Here is a 27,871-nt window from a genome sequence, read left to right as displayed (position 1 = left end):
ATGACCTCTGCATCTGATTCCGGAGGATGTGGGTTTGAATCCGGTCCGGGGCATGCATCTCCAACTTTTCAGTTGTGTGCATTTTAAGAAATTAAATATCACGTGTCTCAAACAGTGAAGGAAAACCTGCATACCAGAGAATTTTCGAAAATTCTCTTTAGAAGTATATGGCTCACATACAAAAACTGTGGATACCTCCTTTATAAAGATAGTTAAACAAACTTCATTTTATTTTTTCAGTGACTCCAGACGATGTGGCTACTTTTAGCATAACTTTTAAATCCTTAGATACTTTTGTTAAGTTCCACAATGAAGTCTAATCTAAAGATGAATTTTATATTGAGGGATAATAAAATACTGATATCTGTTCTGTATATATATTTTATTCCTTTTTTTATTTCAATTTTTTTAAGATATATTTTTTTAATATACATATATATATAATTATCATGAATTGGCTATTTATATACAACTTACAAAATATCAAGAAGGTTCCTTAGCAAGAGCTACATTTTGAGTCTTATTACCTAGGTGGAATATTTTTTTGTTAACAATTAACTATTTATCGTGATTTCTTTTAAATCTTTTCAAAATATAAATGACATTGAACAAAAATTAGTTGTCTTTAATAAAAAACAGGTTTGATGTACAAATTTCAGGTTATCTTTACTAATAATATAAGGGCTGAAGTTTTGTACAAAAAAAGGTCTTTTATTGTTTTCTATATCCTCACAAGAACTTGTTTTTTAATTTTAAGTAAAAAAATTAAAGGTATTTTTATGTGTTTTGCACAAACGGAAATTTGATATGTATGTATTGTTTAGATAATATATTTCAGTACTATGATAGAAGCTAACAGTAGTCACTACAATGCACTCAATCATCACATTCATTATCATATCAACCGATGGACGTCCACTCCACAAAGGGCTTTTGTAGGGACTTAAAAACATCACGATCCTGAGCCACCTTCTCTACGACTCGCTTGATTATTTCTTAATTAATTAATTAATCATCACATTAACAATAAAAAATGTCAAAGCAAAATGGACTTCAATCCGTAGACAGAGTATCTACTCTGTCTACAGATTGAAGTCTATTTTTTACTAAGTTCACACAAGTTTTCTATCTAGAAACCTTGTGTGAACTTAGTGAAAAATGAGACATGTGCTTAACGACGGTCCAAATATGGTTGTTTGAGTACAAAATTGCAGTACAAGTAGCAAGTACAGCTCGTGCGGATTAACTTGACATCTGGCTCGAATTAAGTTTGTTTAGTTGTGTTCGATAGTCAGATGTCAAGTTAACGAACAAGTTATATCAGTTGACTTAGCATATATTGGTGAAAAATTTGTAGTATTTTGGGATGTCAAAATCTGTTGTCTAAAGACTTTTTCTGTCTATGCTTCAACCACTAATGTCAAAATCGGCTACCATAATAGACCGAGAGCCTGCAAGAGCCAGACATAATAATGACTAAAAGTTTGTCAGTCTATGCTTTTACTGTATGATAGCCAATTATAGAGTTTAGAGTTTAGACTGTTGTGGCGGTCCAGATACTCAATCGTCAAAGTATAAAACATAATTTTTCGACATTGATGATTTTCATCTAGAGAAATATAGCTAACTATTGGACCCGGTCAAGCTTCGCTTTGACTTCTTCCTTACCTACTCTACCCCTACCCTACAAATGCTCCATACAAATTACCACCCCCCATTTTAGGGAAGTGGGGGTTAGAAAGACAAAAGTAGCCTATGTCACGCTCTTTCAATTCGTCGTTCCGTTATGCCAAGAAAGACGGACAAACAGACATACACACTTTCACATTTATAATAGTATGGATATAGATTATAGATATATGTTCACTAAGTCCACACATATATGTCCTGGATTTGTCCTGAAACCTTCGCCTTGGCCTTCCATTTCAACATTTCACTCTCCGCTCAAATTCCGTATGTAATACTCCTTTCATTCATCCTGCCTATGAGCTAAAATCATCATCTTTTGAAGTGTCAGATAAAAATAAATAATTTAGATAAATGTGCAATTATGTTTTCGTTTTGAATAACTTTGATGCTATCATAATCATTCAAATAGGCTTACTTTAAACTAAACGAGCACTTTCAATAATTATTAATTATTGAAAGTGCTGGTATAAATAAAAAATAATTCTGTCAGTTATTAAGGGTTTTCTATAACCCAAAATAGGATGTTCGACCAAGAATTGCCTGCAAGAAACTTAGTAGAGTTTGGCTAATGAAATTAGAGACTGAAATCGAGTGGCAATGGACATACCCCAAAATGGGCCTTTATTATTTATAATTTACAAGCGTGTTGATAGTATATTTTACTGCTTAAAAAACAATTTTCAGAATTTTTGGAACCAGCAAAATATTTTTATATTTTTATTTATTTTATATAGAAATATTTTTTTTAATTTCGCTTCCTTGTCAACAAATTAAACATAGACAATACAATAAAAACAGCCAATGATAATAACTGGAATTGAATTAATATCCGGTGTAAGATGTCAATGTCATGTAATATTGTCAAATGTCAATATGACACAAGAAACATTAAATAGTAGACAGAGAAGCATGCCATAAAAATATCCATAAATTGCTTTAGAACCGCCTTAAATCTTACCACAATCTGTCAGGGTGCGAGTTACATGCATGTTGCCATGATAAAAATTCTCAATCAATGTTGTCAGCTAATGGAAAAAAATACATTTTATTTAATTAATAAAAGTAAAATGCGGGTTCCAAAAAGTTTTCATTTTAGGTTTTAAGCCCTATATTTTATGTTCTTTTATGATAAAAATAATTTGTTCTGCTTAGTTGATACTCGGAATAAAGGCCCAGCCTCCATACAAAATTGGGACATGTCCTTTAAAACAAAATGAAGGACGTTTTTAAAACAATAGTGCAAGTATTTAAATAACTCAAGTTAAATAATTGCAATTTAATTTTATTCAACATATAGTGATGTTTTCACACATATGCGTTTTTTTAAATAAAGATTAGTAGATATTTTTTTGCCGGGCGTTTTCAATATCTACTTTCATTAGCCAAACTCTAGTTTGTCTTATACTAAAATTTTGAAGAAAAATATTGTTTCCAGTTTTTTTGAAGATATATTTATGTTATATAGAGGAAAGGATTAAAAGAAATCACGATATAAAATAATATAATACAGATTTATTCTCAATATCCCAACACACACTCATATATAGAATTGTATAAATAATAATTGAGTTGAATTTGATTGATTGTTTATTTGCACCATTTTTAATTATTAAAAAATTATATATTTTAAATCATGTGTAATAAAGAATAAAATACAGTTTTTTGTTTAATTTTCTATCATCATCTAACCTTTTTAACCAACGAAAACAGAAAGGTTAAGAATTCGACGTGTTTATTTAAAAAAAAACTGTTATCATTATTTTGTTATGATGTTGCAAAGAGTTGGATGTGGCGGTTTCTGAACGCATACGTTTGCAATTATTCCAATAATTATGTTGGCAATATTACTCCGCCAATATTGACGTTTATAACGCGGGAATCTAAAAGGGATGCGAGGATGTTGATTAATTCACTCCCTTTTAATGTTGGCTAAGAATGTGGCGAATATTGTGGTTGTTCAGAAACACCAGCACTATATGATAGCCAACATATTGGCCAACGTGAAAAGCAGCAACAACAAACAACACATCACGTCACTACACGCGAAAGATACAAATATCCACGTACTAGTACGATATTGAAGTGATGTTATAAAAAAAAGGAATAGGCTAATATTTTTAATAGATGCAACCATTTTTAGTATGGTTTATGGCTTCATTTTTATTAATCAACTCTTGTAAAATTTAAATGAATATCATTTCTAATAATAACTATCACAAAAAATATTTTTCGTTGTAGTAAAATATTTGGTATTTTTTTTTATACAAATAAACACTAACAGATATAATATTTATTTATCAATAAGAGATCAAATTTGTTCGACTAACTATCCAATATTTTAGAATTTAAACTATCGTGAGTGTTATTCATATTAATTGATTATGAACCACGGCTAAAACTCACATGATATAAGGTTGGAGTATGCCTGACTAGTTTCGAACCCATACGGGGCCCTTAGTCATGAGATGGTTCTTGCAACGCGGCCAGATCCAAGCGGCGGCGCGGCGCGCAGCCGCTCGCATCGCGCGCTGGGAGAGGGGTTGAGTAGTGGGGAGTGAAGGTTCCGCTACACTCTCCGACGGTTCATTAATGTCATCTTCAGAAGACCGCACAGAACCAGCTCATAACTAAGGCCCCGGTATGGGTTCGAAACTAGTCGGGTATATTCCAACCTTACATCATGTGAGTTTTAGCCGTGTTTCATAATCAATTAACTATCCAATAGTGTGACTTAGTTAGATTATTTTTTCTTTAGTTCACGGAAATTATGGCTTGCTTGATGTAAAACTATTACTTATAACAGAACAACATTTTTCATCTACAAAAATATATAGCAATAGTTTAATTGGTTCAGATAATATGATATTACATAGTCTAAAAATGTTGCCATTCATTATATATTTTCGACATAGGCGGATAATAATAGTGCAAATAAGTACCTGATATGTGAGTGATATAAATTTGGAATAGTGAAAATAAACCAACAAGTAGAAGAAACTTTAAAAAAAAAGATACCTTAGCATTCGCTGTTCTCGTAAAAAAACATGGTCAATTTCAGAAGTGAAGGAATATTAAGTGAATGAATTATTGGCAAATAATTCACAACAAAAAAAAACATTTTCTTCCACTTTGTACTAAAAAGAGGCGTTTGCAAGAAATCTATTTATTATAGGAATCTCTTGTCAGTATAAAAAACATCTATTTTTTTTCAAGGCAGGACACTGAAACGTTCATTAAATTCAAGCGCACGTTAAACATACATTGTTGATTGTTTGAATTAATTTAAATACATTTAAGTCAGTCACAGTGTTTGTTATAAGAATATGAGTATTTTTCACCCTATTACCTCCTTCCTACCTCCCATTATTTAATCGCGATTTTATTGTTTTTCTAATAAGAGATTTTTTATGGAAGAACAATATTTGCTTGAGTAGGTTAGTTGATAAATATAACATGGGTGGTAAGTAGGTGAGCTCCTTGACTTCAGCCTCATTGTAACAATGCGAAAAATGATAATTGCAGTCTAGGGTCATTTTATTTTATTCAGAAGTGGGATTTATTATTTAGGGACAACTATTTATTTTATGGTCTTCTTGATGAATACTGTTTACCAACAAACAATTTAAAAAATAAGGATATAAATCACTAGTCACACCTCATAATAATAATAATTAACTTGGTCTTAAATTAATGAAAATAAATTTAATTAGTAAGCTTAGAACAATTAGATATGGTTAATAAATTTTATATAACATTTTTTAAGCAAATCATACATAATTGAAAATAAATAAGTTATGTAATGACATACTTTTTATACCTTAATTTCTAATTTATTTGTTTGTAAATTAAGAAAGCCTGTAGTATAGTATATTCATGTTTAAGCAAGATATTCATGATGTAAAATGTTTTAGTCGAGAAGAACAAAGTCTGGTAGGTCTTATTTAAATGTTCCAACATGTTACCAAAGTAAGTGATTTAGTGCGCCTGAAGTTCATGAACCGTTTCAGCATTGGGGAAGTGATCTGCATTACAATCTGATGTGATACCATGAGCACTATGAGAAATTACAACATCATAAAGTGTCTAAGATAAAAAATCCTCTGAAATATAAGTTTATAATATGTTTCTTGTCATCATGAAAATATTATTTACATTTTTTACATTAGCTCTGGAATAGTTTCCTCGCCAACGCCATTAGATTTTTCCTAACTATTGTTTCACACAGACTAAAGGAAAAAGGTAGATATTGTGAATAAATTGTAGAAAAAAAAACTATTTTTAAGATGTAAAAATACAGTATAAAAAAACATTTTTTTAATACTTATCACTTTATCTAAGATGGAATAAGAATATATTTGAAGACATGTATGTATTGATTGTGGGTGGGTGGTTGTTGACTACAAAAATCAAAATTAAAGCATTTTGTTGTGAATCTACTATTTCTGAGCACGAGGTTTATGTTTATAGGTCACTAGTAACTTTTAAATTATTATGCCAATTAAAAATAATTTCTAATTAGATAACATTGAAAAACAAAGTTGTATTATTTGATTTTTCTACCTTTTTGCTTTAGTCTGTGTCATCTATTTGTTATGAACAACTCACTTGTCTGCAGCAACCACCAGTATACCTGCAAACAAACAATATCCACAAACATAACCGACCTACACAATATTATTAGTTGAATTTCATGGCAATTTATTGAAGTTATCTTAGACTCACAAATTTTAAATTTAATGAACACTGCTGATTAAAATCTTATTTGAAATATTTTTTATTATAATCTGACCCTTTTATAAATTCGAAATTTGGCTCCAGTAAGACAACACTACTTTTAGGCTGTTTGGGGTGGTTTAGTTTCGGAGCAAAGCAAAGTAACATTGGAGTGATTGGAACTCAGCTGCGATTGATTTTAGACAATGGTTGTTCTGATTGTTTGTGTGTAATTAAGTCACACATGAAACATCAGTGTCCCATTCTAAATCCTAGTACTTAACAATATTCATTGATAGCTACTAAAGTCTCAAACAAACTCTTGAATTTCTGTTAATTTTTTCATTGACTAAAAAAATTAATATAAAAAATATAAATGAAATAGGAGAATTAATAAAATATACATTCTAAATTAAATTAATTGAAATTCTTTTCTATAATAATGATATATTTCAGTTCTGCTGTATATGAATCGTTGGAAGTCTTTACAAATAGTCAACCTTGATGTTTTAAAAGTGCTTGTAAACTAAACATAGTATCGTCGTTTTAGTAGAATTTTGAATTTTGAAAATATTGTCATTCCATGTACCATTCTAAATTTTCATGTATATAGACTACAATGCACCCAAGATAAATAAATAGACATTACATTCACTAAATATTATGTTAACTGTGCCAAGGATAACTGTGAAAATCTTCTAAGTCACATTATGCATCATGAATATTAAAATATTTGGGTAAATTTCACTACCAACTTACCGTTAGTAAAAATTCTTCAAATCGCTTCATACAAAACCACATAGAAGTTCAGATTGTTACGACATTCAATATAGCCCAACTGCCACATTTTGAAGTTTTTTTTTAAAACATCCACTTGTTCACGTCACTATCACATTGCCTTAACTAAATCACTGTCACTTATATCTTCAAAAACTGAAGTTTATCATAATAATTTGTCCGGTAGCCGTAAAGGCTAGACTACACTATTGGGTTGTGAACGTCTTAGGCGCGCTTCACACGGTTCTGCTTGACGCTGCTGGTTCCGTATATGAACCTGTGACGCCACTCCTCGTACTGCTACGTGCACGCTATGGTGCTGGACGTTGAGGGTGTGTGCTCCGGTTTTGCCATCTGTTTGTCTGCTGGTTTGTTTCTGTCAGTGTCCTGTGAGTGGTTGGCGTTGCCGTTCTGTATGTTGACTTCGACCATGTTTGACGAGTTCGAGTCTTCGTTGTAGGACAGGATGCTGACTTCGTCCGTCTGTGAAAGAAAAAATAAGTTGAGAATTTTATCTATCTTCTATGATAACTTCAACTAAAGACTGGTTACGAATACATGGTCATAATATTGCCCATAAAGTAGGGTATGGGTACCTAAATGTCTACCAGTGGCAAAGGATGGAATTTTGACAAAGGCAAAGTTTTGACCGTCCCATAGAAAAGGAATGTATGCAGTAGCGTGCACTACATACATGCAATTAAGCACTGCATACTCTAATAGATATTTTCTTAATCCTTAGTAAATGCAAATTTTGCCAGTTTGGTTAATTTTTCTTTACTAGTGCATATCCTGATCGATGACCTTATGCACGCCACTGAAATGTGTGTTACTTACGCTACTCTCAGACAATCGTTTGGTCTTCTTAACGGGCGCGGTCGTGTGTGTGTTGGGCGCGCTGGTCGGGGGTCCGTCGTGTTTGCGCTTGGCTCCCGACTGTGTGCGCTCTTTCTTGATGACCAGCGACGGTGAGAGGAATTGGTGCAGTTGTTTGCGTCGTACGTGACGTGCCTGGAACAGGTAAAATTGTCGTAAGAAGCAAATATCTATCAATCTTTTAGTATAAGCAATCCTGGATTAGTTTATTAACTATTTAAGCAATTGCTTAGGGCAAGGCAAGTGTGTGCCTCAGTCATCAGTAACATGCGACCAACGACAAATTGAAAAATTTAAACTAATGGCGGAGCAACCAGAAATACCGCTACCGCTCTTTGATTACATTGGACGACATTTTGTCTCATTCTCTTTCACTTGGTCGCATGTCAGCACCTAAGGGCTCCTGAGTTTATTTTACATCTATGGTTCAGATTTGAAATGTTAAACTTTGGCTGTGGCTAGTTTACAATATTTATCTTTGTCATCTCACTCTTCATTAGCCAATACCTATGGTGTCCGCAGACGTTCAGCGACCTGAGCGGCCTGCTAAGCTTCTGGAACTAGCTCGGTTGGCTGGAATGACTCCAGCAGGGAGCCTGTTTGTTGGGGCCTTTGGCAGGGATGTAGTTTATAGTTTTTAGATGTCCACTAAGAACGGATTTTGCGTCGTGGCCGCATTAAGGAGGTCTAAAGGCGAACAAGGTCGCGGGTGTCCACTAGTTAAGTGTACATACCTCTATAGTCATCCCCTCCCGCAGCATGTTAGTGTTCTCGGCCTGGTAGTGCACCGCCTTGGTGAAGGACGAGATGTCGTACGTGAGGTCCACGTTCACGTTCGTCTTGTCGAACACCAGCCCGATGAACCACATGGAGCACACGTTTGCTATCACCTCGCCCTGTCATCATAAAACTATTAGTTCGAACCTCAGACCAATTACCTTCTATTGGACATGTTTGTTCGTTATCAACCCATATTCGACTCACTGCTGAACTCGAGTCTCTAATCAGAATGAGAGGGGTTAGGCTAACAGTCCACCACGCTGGCCCAATGTGGATTGGCAGACTTCACACACGCAGAGAATTAAGAAAATTCTCTGGTATGCAGGTTTCTTCACAATGTTTTCCCTTCACTGTTAGAGACACGTGATATTTAATTTTTTTAAATGCACATATGAAAAGTTGGAGGTGCATGCCCTAGACCGGATTCGAACCCACACCCTCCGGAATCAGAGGCAGAGATTGAACTTGTATTGAACTCAAATTCACCAACAAAATTGACAGTCATTTTTTGAAGGGGATGAGGTAAACTCACACAAAATATTTAACACCAATAAAAATATTCTGTGTCCTTACACTACACACAACAATAATTTTTAATAAATACACACATGTGTAAAATTAACACAATGGAACATTGATTCAATAGGCGCATTTTGTATGAACATGTAAGATCATGATCATACAGTATTGACAGAGTGGTAACCTCTAACGAAGCAGGTCCTATAGAAGGTAATTGATAAAAAACAACTGGTAATAATAATAATATTTTCAAATAACTTACTTCTTCATTTTTGTTGATCTCATTAACATTTTCTGATGACACAGCAATACCTGCAGTTATAAATACATTTCATTATTAGTTTATACAAATCCATGTTTGTATTCATCTCACAAATTATACATATAAGTATTTATGCTTAGATTGCCTGGAAGAGGTATCATTGTATACAATAAAGTTTCCCTTAAGAGCGCGCATCGCGTCGGAACGATATGGATAAAATTCGAAGCGCAAGCGAGACGCCGAATTATGACTTTTACGTGAGTGAAAAGCACGGAGCGATTGACGCGCGACGCAAATTTTATGACGTGAGGCCAAAACCATTTTTACCTAATTGCAAGTAAATTAAACAACATAACGAAAAACAAAATGGCCATGTTCAAGATATATACCTAATTTTCTATACAAAACAAAAATTTAAGAAAAAAAGTTTGCTTTTCCTGAGATTGAAAGCAAAATGTGAGCAAAACATGTATTTTTCAAAAAAATAAACTATCGGGAAAAGTTTTACAAATTGTATATTTTGTATAGTCATAACGAAAACACTTTGAAATATCATTTACCCAAATATCAGGCTCCTAACTTTTCCAGAATCTGAGATCCAGAACCATTTGTAACCACCAAATTACATATTGCACACTCTTAAAAAAATACTCTTGCTTACCTGGCGGCAAGGCAAGCGGCTGACCATTGTTGGTGTTCAGTGGGACTGAGTTGTAACACTCTGGGTTGACGTGCGCTATTGTTATGTGGGGATTTCTTTCCAGCGTTGCTGAAAACACAAAGTATTTGTTAATAAAAAAAAGTTAAATCTAAAACTCAACATAACATTGCATCTGTTAGCCCTAGTTCGGACTACTTTAGTATTTTAGTCGAGTACGGACAATTTTAGGGTTCCGAACGTACGTAGTACAAAAAAGGAACCATTATAATATCACTCGCGCAGATTTTAATGTCTGTCTGTTTTCTCTAAATGTACTGAACCAATCTAATTGAAATTTGGTACACATATCAATTCTTGTCACCCAAATACAGAAAAGTATCATGAATATGTGGGGTAAGATGGAAAGTTAAAAAAATAACTTTTACAAACTTCATAGTGTGAGTGTGACATTTGATACATTTTTGAATGAAAGGCTTTTTTGAAATTAAAAAAAATTATTTAAACAATTACTGTTTAAGTAATTTGAAAAAAATACAGATATTAGCTTCTTTCTTGAAGATTTCCGGAAAATATTGAAACTGAAATTTTTGAATATGGAGGTCATTTTTGGGGGTTAAGATGGAAAATTTATAAAAAAAAAACCTTTACTAAAGTACATCGTATGACACATCTAACTAGAGAACTTGCTAAATGAATTGCAAATATATTTTTTTCAAATATAGTCCAATATTCAATAAAATCACAAATTCAGAGAAAATTCAACTTAAAGGATTGAGTTTAAGGTTGAATTTGCAAATGCGACCACTTGAATTGAGAGCCAAGTGTTTGGACGTTTTTTTGGTCGGTGATTGTGCATCCACTTTTTAATAGGAGATTGATGGCTGATAATGATGATGATAACGATAAAGGCATAATGAACTTACTGATGAGGTGTCTGATCTTGCTCTCGATGAGTCCGCACCACTGCAGCTGGTCCTGCGCGCAGGCGGAGGACGCCAGCAGCACTATGAAGTGCTTGTACCTGGAGAAGAAGTGCGGCGCCTCGAACAGTCTCTCCCAGCCACACTTGCCGAGCATTATTTCATCTGTTATGTCCAAACCTGACACAAAAAACCTCAAATACAGTGTAAACTCCATAAAACGTCACTCCATTTAACGTCAAACTCGCTAAAGCGTTGAAATCATGACTTTGATTGATTTAACTTGCACTTTATACAATGACTAGCGGACGCCCGCGACTTCGTCTGCGTAAAAATTTATGTAAACTTTTCTTCCTCTACCTTACCCTGCTCGTAAACCTACCTAACCCTACCCTACCCTACCCCTACCTTACTCCTACCCTACCGCTAACGCTAACCCTACCCTCCCCCCACCTTATCCCTACCCTAACCCTACCCGTACCCTATCCATACCCTATCCTACCCTACGCCTAATCTACCCCTACCCTACCCCTACAAAATAAAATTGGTCCAGCCTTTTGAGCGTGGTGCAATGACCAAAAGCCTATAATTTCCCAAGCGACTTCTATGCTAATACTATAAAGAGGTAAAGTTTGTGTGGTTGTCGGGGATAATCTCTGGATCTACTGGACCGATTTGAAAAATTCTTTTACCAATAGAAAGCTACATTATTTGCGAGTGTCATAGGCTATGTTTGGTCCTCGTATTCACACGGAAACGGGAACTACGTAATTGAAACCGCGGGGCGTCATATAGCGGCATTTCTGCGACTTCCAGAAATTTTGTATTATCTCCGAAACTATATAACTAATTAACATACTGTAAAGGGCAAATCTTATCTCTATAATATCCTTGTGATTATTAAATCATTTATTTTGATAAGGTTTTAAGTTTAGTTGTGTAAATAATGACGTAAACCTTTGTTTAAAATTTAAATAATTTATTAAAGTACTAAAGGTACTATATCTGCTAAAATATAAAAGATAGATATATGGTGTCGCGGACTTTTTTGTAGAACTTTTAAAGGTTCAAAAAGCCTCCATACATTTATTTCAGTTATACGCAATGGTTGAGGCAGCGCATGCGAATAAGTAAGTTTTTCGGTCTGACCTGTGAGAGAAAACCCGCGATATCTCAGTAGTTATATATGATAGAAATATAAAATATAGCCTATAGCACTCCCCGATAACGTAGCATTCTACTGGTGAAAGAATTTTTAAAATCGACATTCAACCCATTTCAAAAAATTGTTACAAACTTACAAACTTTACCTCTTTATAATATTAGTATAGATACACTCTATATAACGTTACACCTACTCTCTATAACGTCAATTAAGTAATTAAAAAGTACCTCAGTTGCCAAAGTTAGTTAAAACCGCGCAGCTATCTACATTATTTTGTCACTTTATTATCCTAGCCCGTAATAAACTCGACTGTTGGCATCATGCAAAAAACACTTTCCAAGAAATTCATTCTTTTGTTTACAAATTCAGATTGCACGTGTACACTGTTCTTGACCATGACTAATAAGTAGAAGTCATGGACTTAAAATACGTTATCATATTCTTATTTGCTCACAAACTTTCAAATAGTAAACATGGCTAGTGTAAGAAATTCACTGTTCTGCGAAAAAGTTTTACTCATACATTTCTCTTCTTTCCATATAACAACCACTCTATAACGCTATAAAATGTAGTCCCTTTAGTGACGTTATATAGAGTATATTTTTTTATTCTTTAAAGGTAGCCCTTGATTACAATCTCACCTGTTAGTAAGTGATGATGCAATCTGAGATGGAAGCGGGCTAACTTGCTTGGAGGAGAATGAAAATCCACACCCCTTTCGGTTTCTATGTGACATTTTACCATACATAGGTACATATACTGACCGAGTCTGAACTCTTCCATGATGACAGTCCTGGTAGACGCAGACACGTTGAAGGTAGAGTTCTGCTGCGGGTAAGCGGGAGTTATGATTGGCATCAAGTGAAACCGGTCCGACACATTCACCTGAAAACAATTTTAAGTCATTTCCAACTCTAAGCAACTATGACTACAGAAATACAGGATATTTGAGCAAGTGAGTAGATACTATAGGCATACTTTCTTTTAATGAACCTTGAATAATAGGCTCCAATTATAAGTGTTACCACCTGTACCTCTCTCACTCCCCAAAGGAAAGAAATGAGGACATGTTTGAAATTCAAATACACTTATTTTTAATTTACAAGGAATTTACAGATACAGCTACAAAGAAAACCTTTCCACTATGCCATCATTTTTTATCTATTCGTATTTATGTTTCATGAATTCTTTTTTTGTGTTTTGCCAAATAAAAATTTTTCTTTCTTTCTTTACTCTACTCCTCTGTACTGCACCGGCGAGGACTCGGTTGTACAATTTGCCCATAGCTGTACAATGTACATTATGAAAATTTACATTTTATGAACTACTGCATGTTACTAACCCGAGGGTCCCACACTGGGAAGCCAAGGTTGACAGAATCCGGTTGTTTCAGCAGCACAGGCTGCGGCCATTTCCACTGGCTGAAGACCAGGAAGAACTTGTGTAGCAGCGTAGCGGGCAGAGCATTGGGGTACAGCTGACAGGTCCGCGCGACCAACATCGCCCAGGACACTCCACCCAGGTAGCCCAACGTATTGGAGTATATGCCGTGGCCTGGAAGTATGAATTTTTTGTTATTTGTTTTTATGTGAATGCACCTTTAAATTGCTTATAAACTAGGAAGTAGAGACGTCATAGCCCAGTGGATATGACCTCTGCCTCCGATACCGGAGGGCATGGGTTCTAATCCGGTCCAGGGCATGCACCACCAACTTTTCAGTTGTGTGCATTTTAAGAAATTAAATATCACGTGTCTCAAACGGTGAAGGAAAAACATCGTGAGGAAACCTGCACACCGGAGAATTTTCTTAATTCTGCGTGTGTGCAGTCTGCCAATTCGCATTGGGCCAGCGTGATAGACTATTGGCCTAACCCCTCTCATTCTGAGAGGAGACTCGAGCTCAGCAGTGAGCCGAATATGGGTTGATAACGAAACTAGGAAGTAATTTAATTAAAACTAGACAATTGCGAGTCGGTCTCGCGCATGATGTGTTCTGTCGAGTAAGCGCACGCACTTCTGGTCCAGGTTGTTGAGCAACAAGTGACACAGCCACAGCGGGAGGTGTACTCACGTTTGGCCCACAGCTTGATGGCGCGCAGCGTGAGGCGGAAGTTGTTGATGTTGGGCACGAGGCGCAGGATCTCGTCCGTCACGCGGCAGCCGTTGAGCGAGCGCACGCACTTCTGGTCCAGGTTGTTGAGCAACAAGTGACACAGCCACAGCGGGAGGTGTACTCACGTTTGGCCCACAGCTTGATGGCGCGCAGCGTGAGGCGGAAGTTGTTGATGTTGGGCACGAGGCGCAGGATCTCGTCCGTCACGCGGCAGCCGTTGAGCGAGCGCACGCACTTCTGGTCCAGGTTGTTGAGCAACAAGTGACACAGCCACAGCGGGAGGTGTACTCACGTTTGGCCCACAGCTTGATGGCGCGCAGCGTGAGGCGGAAGTTGTTGATGTTGGGCACGAGGCGCAGGATCTCGTCCGTCACGCGGCAGCCGTTGAGCGAGCGCACGCACTTCTGGTCCAGGTTGTTGAGCAACAAGTGACACAGCCACAGCGGGAGGTGTACTCACGTTTGGCCCACAGCTTGATGGCGCGCAGCGTGAGGCGGAAGTTGTTGATGTTGGGCACGAGGCGCAGGATCTCGTCCGTCACGCGGCAGCCGTTGAGCGAGCGCACGCACTTCTGGTCCAGGTTGTTGAGCAACAAGTGACACAGCCACAGCGGGAGGTGTACTCACGTTTGGCCCACAGCTTGATGGCGCGCAGCGTGAGGCGGAAGTTGTTGATGTTGGGCACGAGGCGCAGGATCTCGTCCGTCACGCGGCAGCCGTTGAGCGAGCGCACGCACTTCTGGTCCAGGTTGTTGAGCAACAAGTGACACAGCCACAGCGGGAGGTGTACTCACGTTTGGCCCACAGCTTGATGGCGCGCAGCGTGAGGCGGAAGTTGTTGATGTTGGGCACGAGGCGCAGGATCTCGTCCGTCACGCGGCAGCCGTTGAGCGAGCGCACGCACTTCTGGTCCAGGTTGTTGAGCAACAAGTGACACAGCCACAGCGGGAGGTGTACTCACGTTTGGCCCACAGCTTGATGGCGCGCAGCGTGAGGCGGAAGTTGTTGATGTTGGGCACGAGGCGCAGGATCTCGTCCGTCACGCGGCAGCCGTTGAGCGAGCGCACGCACTTCTGGTCCAGGTTGTTGAGCAACAAGTGACACAGCCACAGCGGGAGGTGTACTCACGTTTGGCCCACAGCTTGATGGCGCGCAGCGTGAGGCGGAAGTTGTTGATGTTGGGCACGAGGCGCAGGATCTCGTCCGTCACGCGGCAGCCGTTGAGCGAGCGCACGCACTTCTGGTCCAGGTTGTTGAGCAACAAGTGACACAGCCACAGCGGGAGGTGTACTCACGTTTGGCCCACAGCTTGATGGCGCGCAGCGTGAGGCGGAAGTTGTTGATGTTGGGCACGAGGCGCAGGATCTCGTCCGTCACGCGGCAGCCGTTGAGCGAGCGCACGCACTTCTGGTCCAGGTTGTTGAGCAACAAGTGACACAGCCACAGCGGGAGGTGTACTCACGTTTGGCCCACAGCTTGATGGCGCGCAGCGTGAGGCGGAAGTTGTTGATGTTGGGCACGAGGCGCAGGATCTCGTCCGTCACGCGGCAGCCGTTGAGCGAGCGCACGCACTTCTGGTCCAGGTTGTTGAGCAACAAGTGACACAGCCACAGCGGGAGGTGTACTCACGTTTGGCCCACAGCTTGATGGCGCGCAGCGTGAGGCGGAAGTTGTTGATGTTGGGCACGAGGCGCAGGATCTCGTCCGTCACGCGGCAGCCGTTGAGCGAGCGCACGCACTTCTGGTCCAGGTTGTTGAGCAACAAGTGACACAGCCACAGCGGGAGGTGTACTCACGTTTGGCCCACAGCTTGATGGCGCGCAGCGTGAGGCGGAAGTTGTTGATGTTGGGCACGAGGCGCAGGATCTCGTCCGTCACGCGGCAGCCGTTGAGCGAGCGCACGCACTTCTGGTCCAGGTTGTTGAGCAACAAGTGACACAGCCACAGCGGGAGGTGTACTCACGTTTGGCCCACAGCTTGATGGCGCGCAGCGTGAGGCGGAAGTTGTTGATGTTGGGCACGAGGCGCAGGATCTCGTCCGTCACGCGGCAGCCGTTGAGCGAGCGCACGCACTTCTGGTCCAGGTTGTTGAGCAACAAGTGACACAGCCACAGCGGGAGGTGTAATCACGTTTGGCCCACAGCTTGATGGCGCGCAGCGTGAGGCGGAAGTTGTTGATGTTGGGCACGAGGCGCAGGATCTCGTCCGTCACGCGGCAGCCGTTGAGCGAGCGCACGCACTTCTGGTCCAGGTTGTTGAGCAACAAGTGACACAGCCACAGCGGGAGGTGTACTCACGTTTGGCCCACAGCTTGATGGCGCGCAGCGTGAGGCGGAAGTTGTTGATGTTGGGCACGAGGCGCAGGATCTCGTCCGTCACGCGGCAGCCGTTGAGCGAGCGCACGCACTTCTGGTCCAGGTTGTTGAGCAACAAGTGACACAGCCACAGCGGGAGGTGTACTCACGTTTGGCCCACAGCTTGATGGCGCGCAGCGTGAGGCGGAAGTTGTTGATGTTGGGCACGAGGCGCAGGATCTCGTCCGTCACGCGGCAGCCGTTGAGCGAGCGCACGCACTTCTGGTCCAGGTTGTTGAGCAACAAGTGACACAGCCACAGCGGGAGGTGTACTCACGTTTGGCCCACAGCTTGATGGCGCGCAGCGTGAGGCGGAAGTTGTTGATGTTGGGCACGAGGCGCAGGATCTCGTCCGTCACGCGGCAGCCGTTGAGCGAGCGCACGCACTTCTGGTCCAGGTTGTTGAGCAACAAGTGACACAGCCACAGCGGGAGGTGTACTCACGTTTGGCCCACAGCTTGATGGCGCGCAGCGTGAGGCGGAAGTTGTTGATGTTGGGCACGAGGCGCAGGATCTCGTCCGTCACGCGGCAGCCGTTGAGCGAGCGCACGCACTTCTGGTCCAGGTTGTTGAGCAACAAGTGACACAGCCACAGCGGGAGGTGTACTCACGTTTGGCCCACAGCTTGATGGCGCGCAGCGTGAGGCGGAAGTTGTTGATGTTGGGCACGAGGCGCAGGATCTCGTCCGTCACGCGGCAGCCGTTGAGCGAGCGCACGCACTTCTGGTCCAGGTTGTTGAGCAACAAGTGACACAGCCACAGCGGGAGGTGTACTCACGTTTGGCCCACAGCTTGATGGCGCGCAGCGTGAGGCGGAAGTTGTTGATGTTGGGCACGAGGCGCAGGATCTCGTCCGTCACGCGGCAGCCGTTGAGCGAGCGCACGCACTTCTGGTCCAGGTTGTTGAGCAACAAGTGACACAGCCACAGCGGGAGGTGTACTCACGTTTGGCCCACAGCTTGATGGCGCGCAGCGTGAGGCGGAAGTTGTTGATGTTGGGCACGAGGCGCAGGATCTCGTCCGTCACGCGGCAGCCGTTGAGCGAGCGCACGCACTTCTGGTCCAGGTTGTTGAGCAACAAGTGACACAGCCACAGCGGGAGGTGTACTCACGTTTGGCCCACAGCTTGATGGCGCGCAGCGTGAGGCGGAAGTTGTTGATGTTGGGCACGAGGCGCAGGATCTCGTCCGTCACGCGGCAGCCGTTGAGCGAGCGCACGCACTTCTGGTCCAGGTTGTTGAGCAACAAGTGACACAGCCACAGCGGGAGGTGTACTCACGTTTGGCCCACAGCTTGATGGCGCGCAGCGTGAGGCGGAAGTTGTTGATGTTGGGCACGAGGCGCAGGATCTCGTCCGTCACGCGGCAGCCGTTGAGCGAGCGCACGCACTTCTGGTCCAGGTTGTTGAGCAACAAGTGACACAGCCACAGCGGGAGGTGTACTCACGTTTGGCCCACAGCTTGATGGCGCGCAGCGTGAGGCGGAAGTTGTTGATGTTGGGCACGAGGCGCAGGATCTCGTCCGTCACGCGGCAGCCGTTGAGCGAGCGCACGCACTTCTGGTCCAGGTTGTTGAGCAACAAGTGACACAGCCACAGCGGGAGGTGTACTCACGTTTGGCCCACAGCTTGATGGCGCGCAGCGTGAGGCGGAAGTTGTTGATGTTGGGCACGAGGCGCAGGATCTCGTCCGTCACGCGGCAGCCGTTGAGCGAGCGCACGCACTTCTGGTCCAGGTTGTTGAGCAACAAGTGACACAGCCACAGCGGGAGGTGTACTCACGTTTGGCCCACAGCTTGATGGCGCGCAGCGTGAGGCGGAAGTTGTTGATGTTGGGCACGAGGCGCAGGATCTCGTCCGTCACGCGGCAGCCGTTGAGCGAGCGCACGCACTTCTGGTCCAGGTTGTTGAGCAACAAGTGACACAGCCACAGCGGGAGGTGTACTCACGTTTGGCCCACAGCTTGATGGCGCGCAGCGTGAGGCGGAAGTTGTTGATGTTGGGCACGAGGCGCAGGATCTCGTCCGTCACGCGGCAGCCGTTGAGCGAGCGCACGCACTTCTGGTCCAGGTTGTTGAGCAACAAGTGACACAGCCACAGCGGGAGGTGTACTCACGTTTGGCCCACAGCTTGATGGCGCGCAGCGTGAGGCGGAAGTTGTTGATGTTGGGCACGAGGCGCAGGATCTCGTCCGTCACGCGGCAGCCGTTGAGCGAGCGCACGCACTTCTGGTCCAGGTTGTTGAGCAACAAGTGACACAGCCACAGCGGGAGGTGTACTCACGTTTGGCCCACAGCTTGATGGCGCGCAGCGTGAGGCGGAAGTTGTTGATGTTGGGCACGAGGCGCAGGATCTCGTCCGTCACGCGGCAGCCGTTGAGCGAGCGCACGCACTTCTGGTCCAGGTTCTTGAGCAATATGTCGTCACGGAGGTCGAAGGAATCTAGTAGCAATATATACATTTTTAAGCAATGCAGTAGCAGTTGATGATTATCGCTGTACATATGCAACATAAGACGAGGCACAGGACTTTTCAGACAAACTCATGTATAGTAAGTAACCAACTTCTAGTCAGCTCTAGCAACTGCGGTACTACGTAAATATTTCGACCTCACTGAGATATGTTTTTGTATACCGCCAGCTATATCATACCTCGTGTTCGGAGCATGCACATCTCACTCTTAGGCAGCCAACTTGTTTAGTGGATTTAACATAATCATATTAAACATAACATATCGCAAAATTATTATAGCTGCAATTACAAGAAAATTAAACTGTAGTGTAGTAACTGTTTCTTTTACCTGGTATTTCCTTGAGTGCAAGTCTTGCAAACAGCAAATCAATCTCTATTCCGTCAAAGTTCATCTTGATGACTGGCACAAACGCGTCTTCAACTGCACGCAAATCCTTCACCTATAAAAAAAACAACATGCATCCATTATCCAAACATAATTACTATGCAACAATATGTTATTCTATAAATATGTTAGTATTTGTAGTCATTCTACAAAATCACCACAAAAAGTGATCTGAATTTATCTACTCCACTGAGTGCACACATGCACAATTTTGTGTTTACATACACTTCCTGAACACACAACTCAACATTGTAGACAATATTTAAGTGTTATTTGTTTAAATAAATTTCGTTGTTAAATTGAATTAAGACAATGGGGATGATGACTAGGTTCGAATATATTGATTTTTATAATAAATTCGGGTAAATAAGGTCTATGTTAACTAATTTATACATAAAAAGCAAAGATTGACTGTATATTTGCAAAATAAATAATATTATTAAATTTAAAAATCTATTAAAAATCTTTTTTCGTAATTAGATGAAAATTCATACAATTTAAGCTTCCTTATATTAAATGTGATATTTTCATGAACTATAGACATAAACGCAGAAATAACAAAGATATTAGTAATTTTGTTTAAACGCCCATACAAAACTAATGATCATTAAGTGCCTACGACGTCATTAGTTCGTACCATTTTGTATGGGGCGTATATCAGGGATCCGCGGCAGCGCCGCAAATCTGACCCTTTAAACCCCTGTAGCTCCGAAAGTAATGATCGCAGATATTCTGTTACTTTTACAAAATTGCTTTACTATTAGCATACTCTTAATTTACATACAATTTAAAAAACTGTCATCATCCCTATTAGTCACTTTTGTTCACTTCTTTTTTGTCGCGTTAGAGTATAAAATCTTTGACTATAGGTCAGTTATTCATTGAAAACACATTAGTATTATTAGTAGAAAAGTTCGGGCAATTTATTAAAAATACCTAAAACTGTACTAGACAAATATAAACCCATTTTCCAGTTGTGGGTGTGTTTTTTGCCATTAAAACCAGTATAACACTAGTTACCTGGGGCTGTGTCTTGAGGAGCTCATAGAAGGAAGCGAAGTAGTCGGAGCGGTCGATGTGCCGCGGGGCCACACACAGAGCGTCGATATCAGCTCCGCGGTGATGCACCTGGAGAAATTAGTAGTAAGTTTAACTTTTTAACTATTTTTAACCGACTTCAAAAAAAAAGCAGGAGGTTCTCAATTCGTCTTCGTCAACTTGGTCATTTCTTAACCAATTTTGAAAATTCCTTTTTTAGTTTGAATGAGAATACTTCCAGATTGGTCCCATTTAATTTTCATGAAATTCGTTTCTGTAGTTTTGTGTTAAAATGAAAACAACGAAATTGCCCATACTGTGGTGCTTTCGTTCACTAACACTAAAAACAGAAACATATATTTTTAACAAAAATATTGAACCAAGTTCAAAATCACAAAAATAAACTAAAAACCGAAAAATAACATTGTATGTGCTACCTTCATTCTGATCACTTTGAGCATGACAATGAGTAAATAATTGACATAAGGCTCACCTGATGGTAAGAGGAAAACCGTCATATATCCCCAGAGTAATATTTAGCAGGACACACCAGGACCACATCTTACAAGTGTTAAATGAAAAGCAGATGTCACCAAGACTACCTTTGGTTTAGCGCCACCAATGTGCACACTTGCTTACTGCTATTAGAAACAATTTGTTACGGCTGTTTCAAAGTTATGAGAATGTTACACATATATACACACACAGAAAGACACCATCGTAAAATAGTCAGGATAGCTACCTAGGTCCTCAAAATGTTCGATGACAACTCTATTTTTAAAACTCAGGGTGAAATCAATCTTTCGTACTTAGAAACTAACGGAGATGAAATATCTTAGGTCCAGGTCGATCGTATATCAAGTGCAGATCTCGGACGATGGTGTAGGGTTAAAAAATCATGAAGTACGTAATAGCAATTAAACTCACCCCAAGTCTATAAGATCCAAACGTGTAGATATTCCCACCAACTGTGTCAGCCACACTGGGCGGCATGTTTTTCCTGAGCGACTCGTCCCTGATCCACTGCCTCACGAGTCTGTGCAATGATCCCAATACCTCCATACGATGGTGCATCTCTTGTTCAGATTCAAACACTCCGAATGGAACCAAAGCATCTTTGAGCTCATTTGTTTTCTCTATGTCTATGGGTTTTGGACCTGGTGAAGAAGTAAAGTGGGTTAAAATATAACTTCAGCAAACAGGGTTTTTTAAATCTGCTAGTAATTGCAGAAATAAATGTGTTCAAACAAACTCTTCAGCTTTTTATTATGTTAGTATAATATAACCTAGTATGAACTATAACTAAAATTAGTTATAGGTATTTTTTTATAGTTAGAATTGACATACCAAGCAAAGTAGGAATTTACAGCTGTGCAAATGAGTGATTTAAGACAAAATTAAATTTTAAAAATATCAACAAAATCCTTTTGGAATTTACTTAGAGGGGTCAATTAAACTAGACTGCTCTTTATTAATCAATTGAGCTGATATGGTACATATTTGTATTATCATCATCAACCTATATACCGCTTACTACTGAGCTCAAATCTCTTCTAAGAATGAGAGGGGTAAGCCAAATAGTCCACCATGCTAGCCCAATGTGGATTGGCACACTTTACAGATGCAACAAATTAAGAAAATTCTCAGGTATGCAGGTTTCGTCACAATGTTCTTCATAACCTTTTGAGACATGAGATAGTAAATTTCTTAAAATGCACATAACTGAAAAGTTGGAGGTGCATGCCCCGGACTAGATTCGAACCTACACCCTCTGGAATCAGGGGCAGAGGTCATGTTCATTGGGCTATCATGGCTATAATAATTGCACATGTTTCTGAAAAATTATTTTAACTTTATAAATCTACTAGCTTATGCCGCGCGGTTTCACCCGCGTGGTTCCCGTTCCCGTGGGGATACCGGGATAATATATAGCCAATAGCCTTCCTCGATAAATGGGCTGTCTAACACTGAAAGAATTTTTCAAATCGGACCAGTAGTTCCTGACATTAGCGCGTTCAATCAAACAAACAAACAAACAAACAAACAAACAAACAAACAAACAAATAAACAAACAAACTCTTCAGCTTTATTATATTAGTATAGATTTGTTATTATTATAATTATTGTATAAGCAAAAGTAGAAATACTATTCCATATCATTGCTTTATCTGTGAACCTTGCAGTTAAGTAGTTGTAATGTAAAATAACCTTGTGCAGTAAACAGGAAAATTTACAAAGCTAATTTGTTATAATAACAAAATAACATTTTACATCAGGAGTTTATCTACACTATACGATTATAGAAATCTGTTTTAATGATTATATTAATATGGACTACACAGACTATACGGACAACTAGCAGATGCCTGTGACATTGTACATGTGAAATTCTATTTTTCACAAATCCCGCTGAAACTTATATATTTTTTCAGCATAAAAGGTAGCCTATTGCTACCCCTATATCTTCCATTAAAAGTCCTCAAATTCAAATTGGTTGTTGTTCCAGATATTAGCGTCCGGGCTAATATCTGGGAAACAGAAAGGTAGACTGACAGACAGAAAGACAAAGCTTTTAAAAAGACAGTACAGACAAGTATAGAGCGTTTTGTGTATTAAAGTTTTTTGTTACACTTAAAAGTGTATGATTGCTGGTAACTAAAGTGGCTTAATTATCTGTAAACCCTTGACTAATATATTTAAGGCAGAGGTTTACATGCCTTGCTCTAGTAGTTCCTAAAAACAGTTAAACATAACTTCTCATGTTCCTTGTCGAAGTAAAGGTGTGGCGAACGAACTCTTTCGTTCGCCCACTTTAGGTTAGGCCATCTACATTCACATTCCAGATTCATTTCATATTTAGAATTCCCTCGAACGCGCATGCGTGGATATGTTGTTTCGCCCATACATTACATCTTTACCAGTCCTCCATTCCACATCGCATCACCTATTTGATAGTACTTTTATTTTATATCGTTATAATATTGTTATAATATAATCAGTGAAAGAATAAATATACCAATCTACGTCGTCCGCCTCATATCAATATACTAATGTAAAACCTCCATGGCGATATTGGTGACCACCGAAAATGGAACACGCAACGCATCAAAAGAAAAATCGTAACATAGCAACCGTTTGTGTCAGAAAAAAATATATTCAAGACTTCAGTGAAAAAATAATGCTGAAAACACAAGAAATGTTCAAACTCAATCAAGAAAAATCGTCCATAAATGTTGCGCCCCAGCGCTGATTCAGGATCCGGTGCACTTCGACGCCGTCCACGCGTCGCTGCGCCGCCCTCACTCGCCGTTTGCCCTTGTTGCGCGGCAACCCAGCGCTGGTGACATGGCGCCCGGCCTGCCTCGCCGCCTCTACTCAACTCGTGCAGCGCCCCAGTGCTGATTTTTTGGCACACGGCGCGTTCCGGCGCCGACCACGCGCCGCCGCGCCTGCTGCCCCCTTGCCGTCTGCTCATTATGCGCGGCACTGCAGCACTGGTGTCTTGGCGCACTGCGCACTATCCGCGCCACTGGCTCGCGCATACCGCTGCCAGGCGCGCTGTCTCCGCGTCGCTTGCTCACGCGCGACGCCCAACTGCACATCTGATGTCATGGCCCTGCGCGCAGGGTGCGCCGCCTGGCTCGCGCACATCGCTGCCCGGGGCACTCTCCGCGCCGCCACGCTGACATCATGCCGCCCGGTGCGCTCATCACGCCGCCCGGCGCGCTCTACGCTGCTCGTCGACTCCACGCCTTTAAAGCCGTGGCTGGACGACTGCTCTCTAGTGCATTTACTACCACAGACCACATTTACTACTTCTTTTATTTTTATATATTTTTTTTTTCTCTCCGTAGGGCGGTGGTGTGGCGAACGAACTCTTTCGTTCGCCCACTTTAGGTTAGGCCATCTACATTCACATTCCAGATTCATTTCATATTTAGAATTCCCTCGAACGCGCATGCGTGGATATGTTGTTTCGCCCATACATTACATCTTTACCAGTTCTCCATTCCACACCGTTTCATCTATTTGCTAACCTTTTATTTTCTATCCTTTTAGGCTGGTTTTACAGTCACGCCGCTAGACGCGCCGTTGGACAGCGCGCTGTTGGACAGCGCGCGTTTGAACAGCGGTGCACCAACTAGTACGGCGCTCCTCAATTAGTACGGCGCGTTTCGCTGCTGTGAGACAGTCGTGTACAAACAGATACAAAATGAACGGCAATGCGGTTAGAGTACTGGCTATTTACTTTTTATGGAAAAAAAGGCAACAAAAACGTCGAAGAACAGTAGGTGTTGATTTGATTTGATTGTAGTTGACACCTACCGCGAAATTCAAAAATGGAACGAAACGAAACGCAGTAATATCGTCGTGGCTTATTTGATTTACCTACCCAATTAATATTTTTCACTAGGTGACCCGGCAGACGTTTATGTTTTAATGGAGGATGGAGGATTTCGTTTGTGCAACTAGCGGTAAACATGTATGTAACAAAAAAGATTTTATTAATAAATGTTTCTTACCTAAGTCTGTATTGAAATTTTCACAACACAATTCCTTTCCAATTTCTTCCCAGGCTTTATTTTTTGCGTCCTTATTCTTATAAAAATCATCGGCCGGGTCCCATAAACATCTTCTAATTCGCACTTCGTCAATTACTCGACCCGTATCGATGTGATTCATTTTGTACACAACAGTACCTAACGGCACGTCTCAACGGCGTGAGACTAAAACGCACAATGGCCGTAGAAGCGCACGAGCGGCGCGCGCTTCGACCGCGTCGCGCGAATAGGACGCGTTCAACGAACGGCGCTGCTCAAGCGCGCGAATTTGAAACGCTACTAATACCCCAATACATATCCGAGCGCGCGCGCTCCGACGGCGCTGCCGAAACGCGTGACTGTAAAACCAGCCTTACAATTGTTATAATCAGTGAAAGAATAAATATACATCAATACAATCGTCCTCTTCATATCAATAACCAAATATAAAACCTCAACGGCGATAAAGTGTAGTATTTTAATCAAAACTTCTTTTAAGTGACTAATGACTTTCAATTAACAACAATCAATCAATTCTCCAATTTGACTACCTAATACTCTGCCATAACAAATACACAAAAAAATATCAAAAAAATTAGCCAAGTTTGGGAGAGTAGAGAATATTTTATCTACTATATAAAAATAAGTCAGGTTTTTCTTTCCTGACGCTATAACTCCAGAACACACAACCAATTTCCGCGGTTTTGCATTCGTTAATAGCCAAGAAAAAGGGGTTGTGTAGGGTAGGAGTAAGGTAGGGGTAGGCGTAAGTCAAAGCGAAGCTTGACCGAGTCCGCTAGTATCCATATAGAATTTTATATCTATAATAATATTATAAAACTCAAGAGTTTGTTTGTTTGTTTGAATGTGCTAAACTCAGGAACTACTGGACCAATTTGAAAAATTCTTTCAGTGTTTAATAGCCCATTTATCAATGAAGGCTATAGGCTATATATTATCCTCGTATTCTTACGGAAATGTTAACCACGGGGGTAAAACTATGCAGCATCAGCTAGCATTAGACATTTGAATAAACGTTTTACAAACCTGCCATTGAAATAGCAGATGTCATTCCCAGCGTCTTCAAGTTTTGCTGGTTCTGATGCTCATTGGCTTTCGCTGCATTCTGAGCATGCTGATTGGAATGGGAGTACTGCGATGCTGGCCACATTTTGTCAGATTAATGTAGAAACCTCGGCAGCAAACTTAATGTCTATTCTTATATTACTAGATGTGGTGGGATGAACATCTGATCTGCCAAGGCAGACTGCTGGTGCACTTTTATCTGAAATTAACAATTAACAAATATTACTGGAATTTCAGAAGCTAACTGTCCAGTGATTATCTATACTACTGGAATAGAAAAACAGCTTTAGTTTATTTGATTTTGTATAGTAGGTTATTTCCAGAATCTAGATTATTTGATTTATATACCTATCCATAATATGACACCACCATTTCTACTGACACCTTAAAGTGTTTTTCAGATAGCATGGGTATGGTGACAGTTAATTTCACTCTTGACATTTTTCTGCACTTCACAACAATAGTATGTATTATGCACGGAGATTCACGATAATAGTACATATTATAGACTTCATAAGGCAACTGTCACCATACTTGTACCCGGGTAGTTTAAAGCTGTGTCTCAGGTTCCTCACTCATCCTTATTTAAATACAACTTGGACTTGGAGTGACTTTCAAGACAATAATGAAAAACATTTTGTTATAGATTGGATGATGATAGAGACAATAACAACCTCTGCTTGAGTTGTAGCAATAATCAAACAATAACTATTGTTGTGAAAAAAGTAGTATTAATTATAAATTATATACAATATTCATCATACCAGATTTAACTTTATAAATTATATATAACAAAATGTATTATACCTACTAAATATATTGTAATTGCAAAAGTTAACAGTGGGAAAACTTAACGGTAAAGGCGAAAAAAACAATGACAATAAAAACTACGAAAGCGGACTATTTGTAGACGTACTTCAAAAGTTCATTCCCCGTAAATCGCCATCATACATCAAATTTATCTACAAAATAATTATTGTTTATACACAAACCGTTATAATATTATAAAAGAGAAAGAAGTACGCAGCACAATACTATTATACTAAATAATTTATTTCCATTTCGTGGCAATGCCTTCGCGATTCAACTCAAGACCTTCTTTACTTTATTGTTCTCAATCTCCGTTGAAGTACTAAGGTCACATATTACAAGCACTTTTTAAGTGTGGTAAACAAATTATTTAGTATGGATTGGATGGTTGGATTAGTAAGTACGACTTCAATACGTTAAATCTATTGTTTTACGTCCTTATAATTGACGCTGATACATAAACGTGCAATGAAATATCACGTTGTGCCATCACAAAGTTATTACGTTACCAATATATTGATACCGTTACAATACTGATCTGAAATCGATTACTCACCAGAATACTTATTCGCTTAATAAACTTCTTGTAATTACAGTTAGACAATTGATAAAACACATTATATTTTATGAGACAAACATTAATTCCCAAACAAGCGCCCAACAGTCGCCAACAACATGGCAGCCATTTTTTATTAAATAAATGGCGTTTGTT

General features: G+C 40.3%; 2 protein-coding genes across 2 annotated transcripts in view; one reads left to right on the top strand and one right to left on the bottom strand.

Annotated features, from left to right (window-relative positions):
• Nucleotides 1-3,346, top strand: part of LOC112058094 (zinc finger protein 121) — a 10,332-nt gene extending 6,986 nt beyond the window's left edge. Inside the window, exon 9 of the mRNA XM_024098779.2 lies at nt 241-3,346. Coding sequence (XP_023954547.1) covers nt 241-243 — 3 coding nt within the window. The 3' untranslated portion in view covers nt 244-3,346. The remainder of the gene's footprint in view (nt 1-240) is intronic.
• LOC112058093 (poly(A) polymerase type 3) lies at nt 364-27,871 on the bottom strand. The gene is made up of 14 exons (XM_024098778.2): nt 27,716-27,871; nt 26,311-26,548; nt 21,650-21,879; nt 20,705-20,812; nt 19,628-19,739; nt 19,111-19,269; nt 13,705-13,916; nt 13,127-13,247; nt 11,201-11,377; nt 10,278-10,385; nt 9,617-9,666; nt 8,790-8,951; nt 8,017-8,190; nt 364-7,662 (listed from the first exon to the last, which is right to left on the bottom strand). The coding sequence occupies exons 2-14, from the start codon at nt 26,432-26,434 to the stop codon at nt 7,480-7,482; spliced, it is 1,920 nt and encodes a 639-aa protein (XP_023954546.1). The 5' UTR covers nt 26,435-26,548; nt 27,716-27,871; the 3' UTR covers nt 364-7,479.

This window comes from Bicyclus anynana, chromosome 18 (assembly GCF_947172395.1).
Source record: "Bicyclus anynana chromosome 18, ilBicAnyn1.1, whole genome shotgun sequence".
Classification (NCBI taxonomy): Eukaryota; Metazoa; Arthropoda; class Insecta; order Lepidoptera; family Nymphalidae; genus Bicyclus; species Bicyclus anynana.
This window is presented reverse-complemented; position numbering and strand designations above follow the sequence as displayed.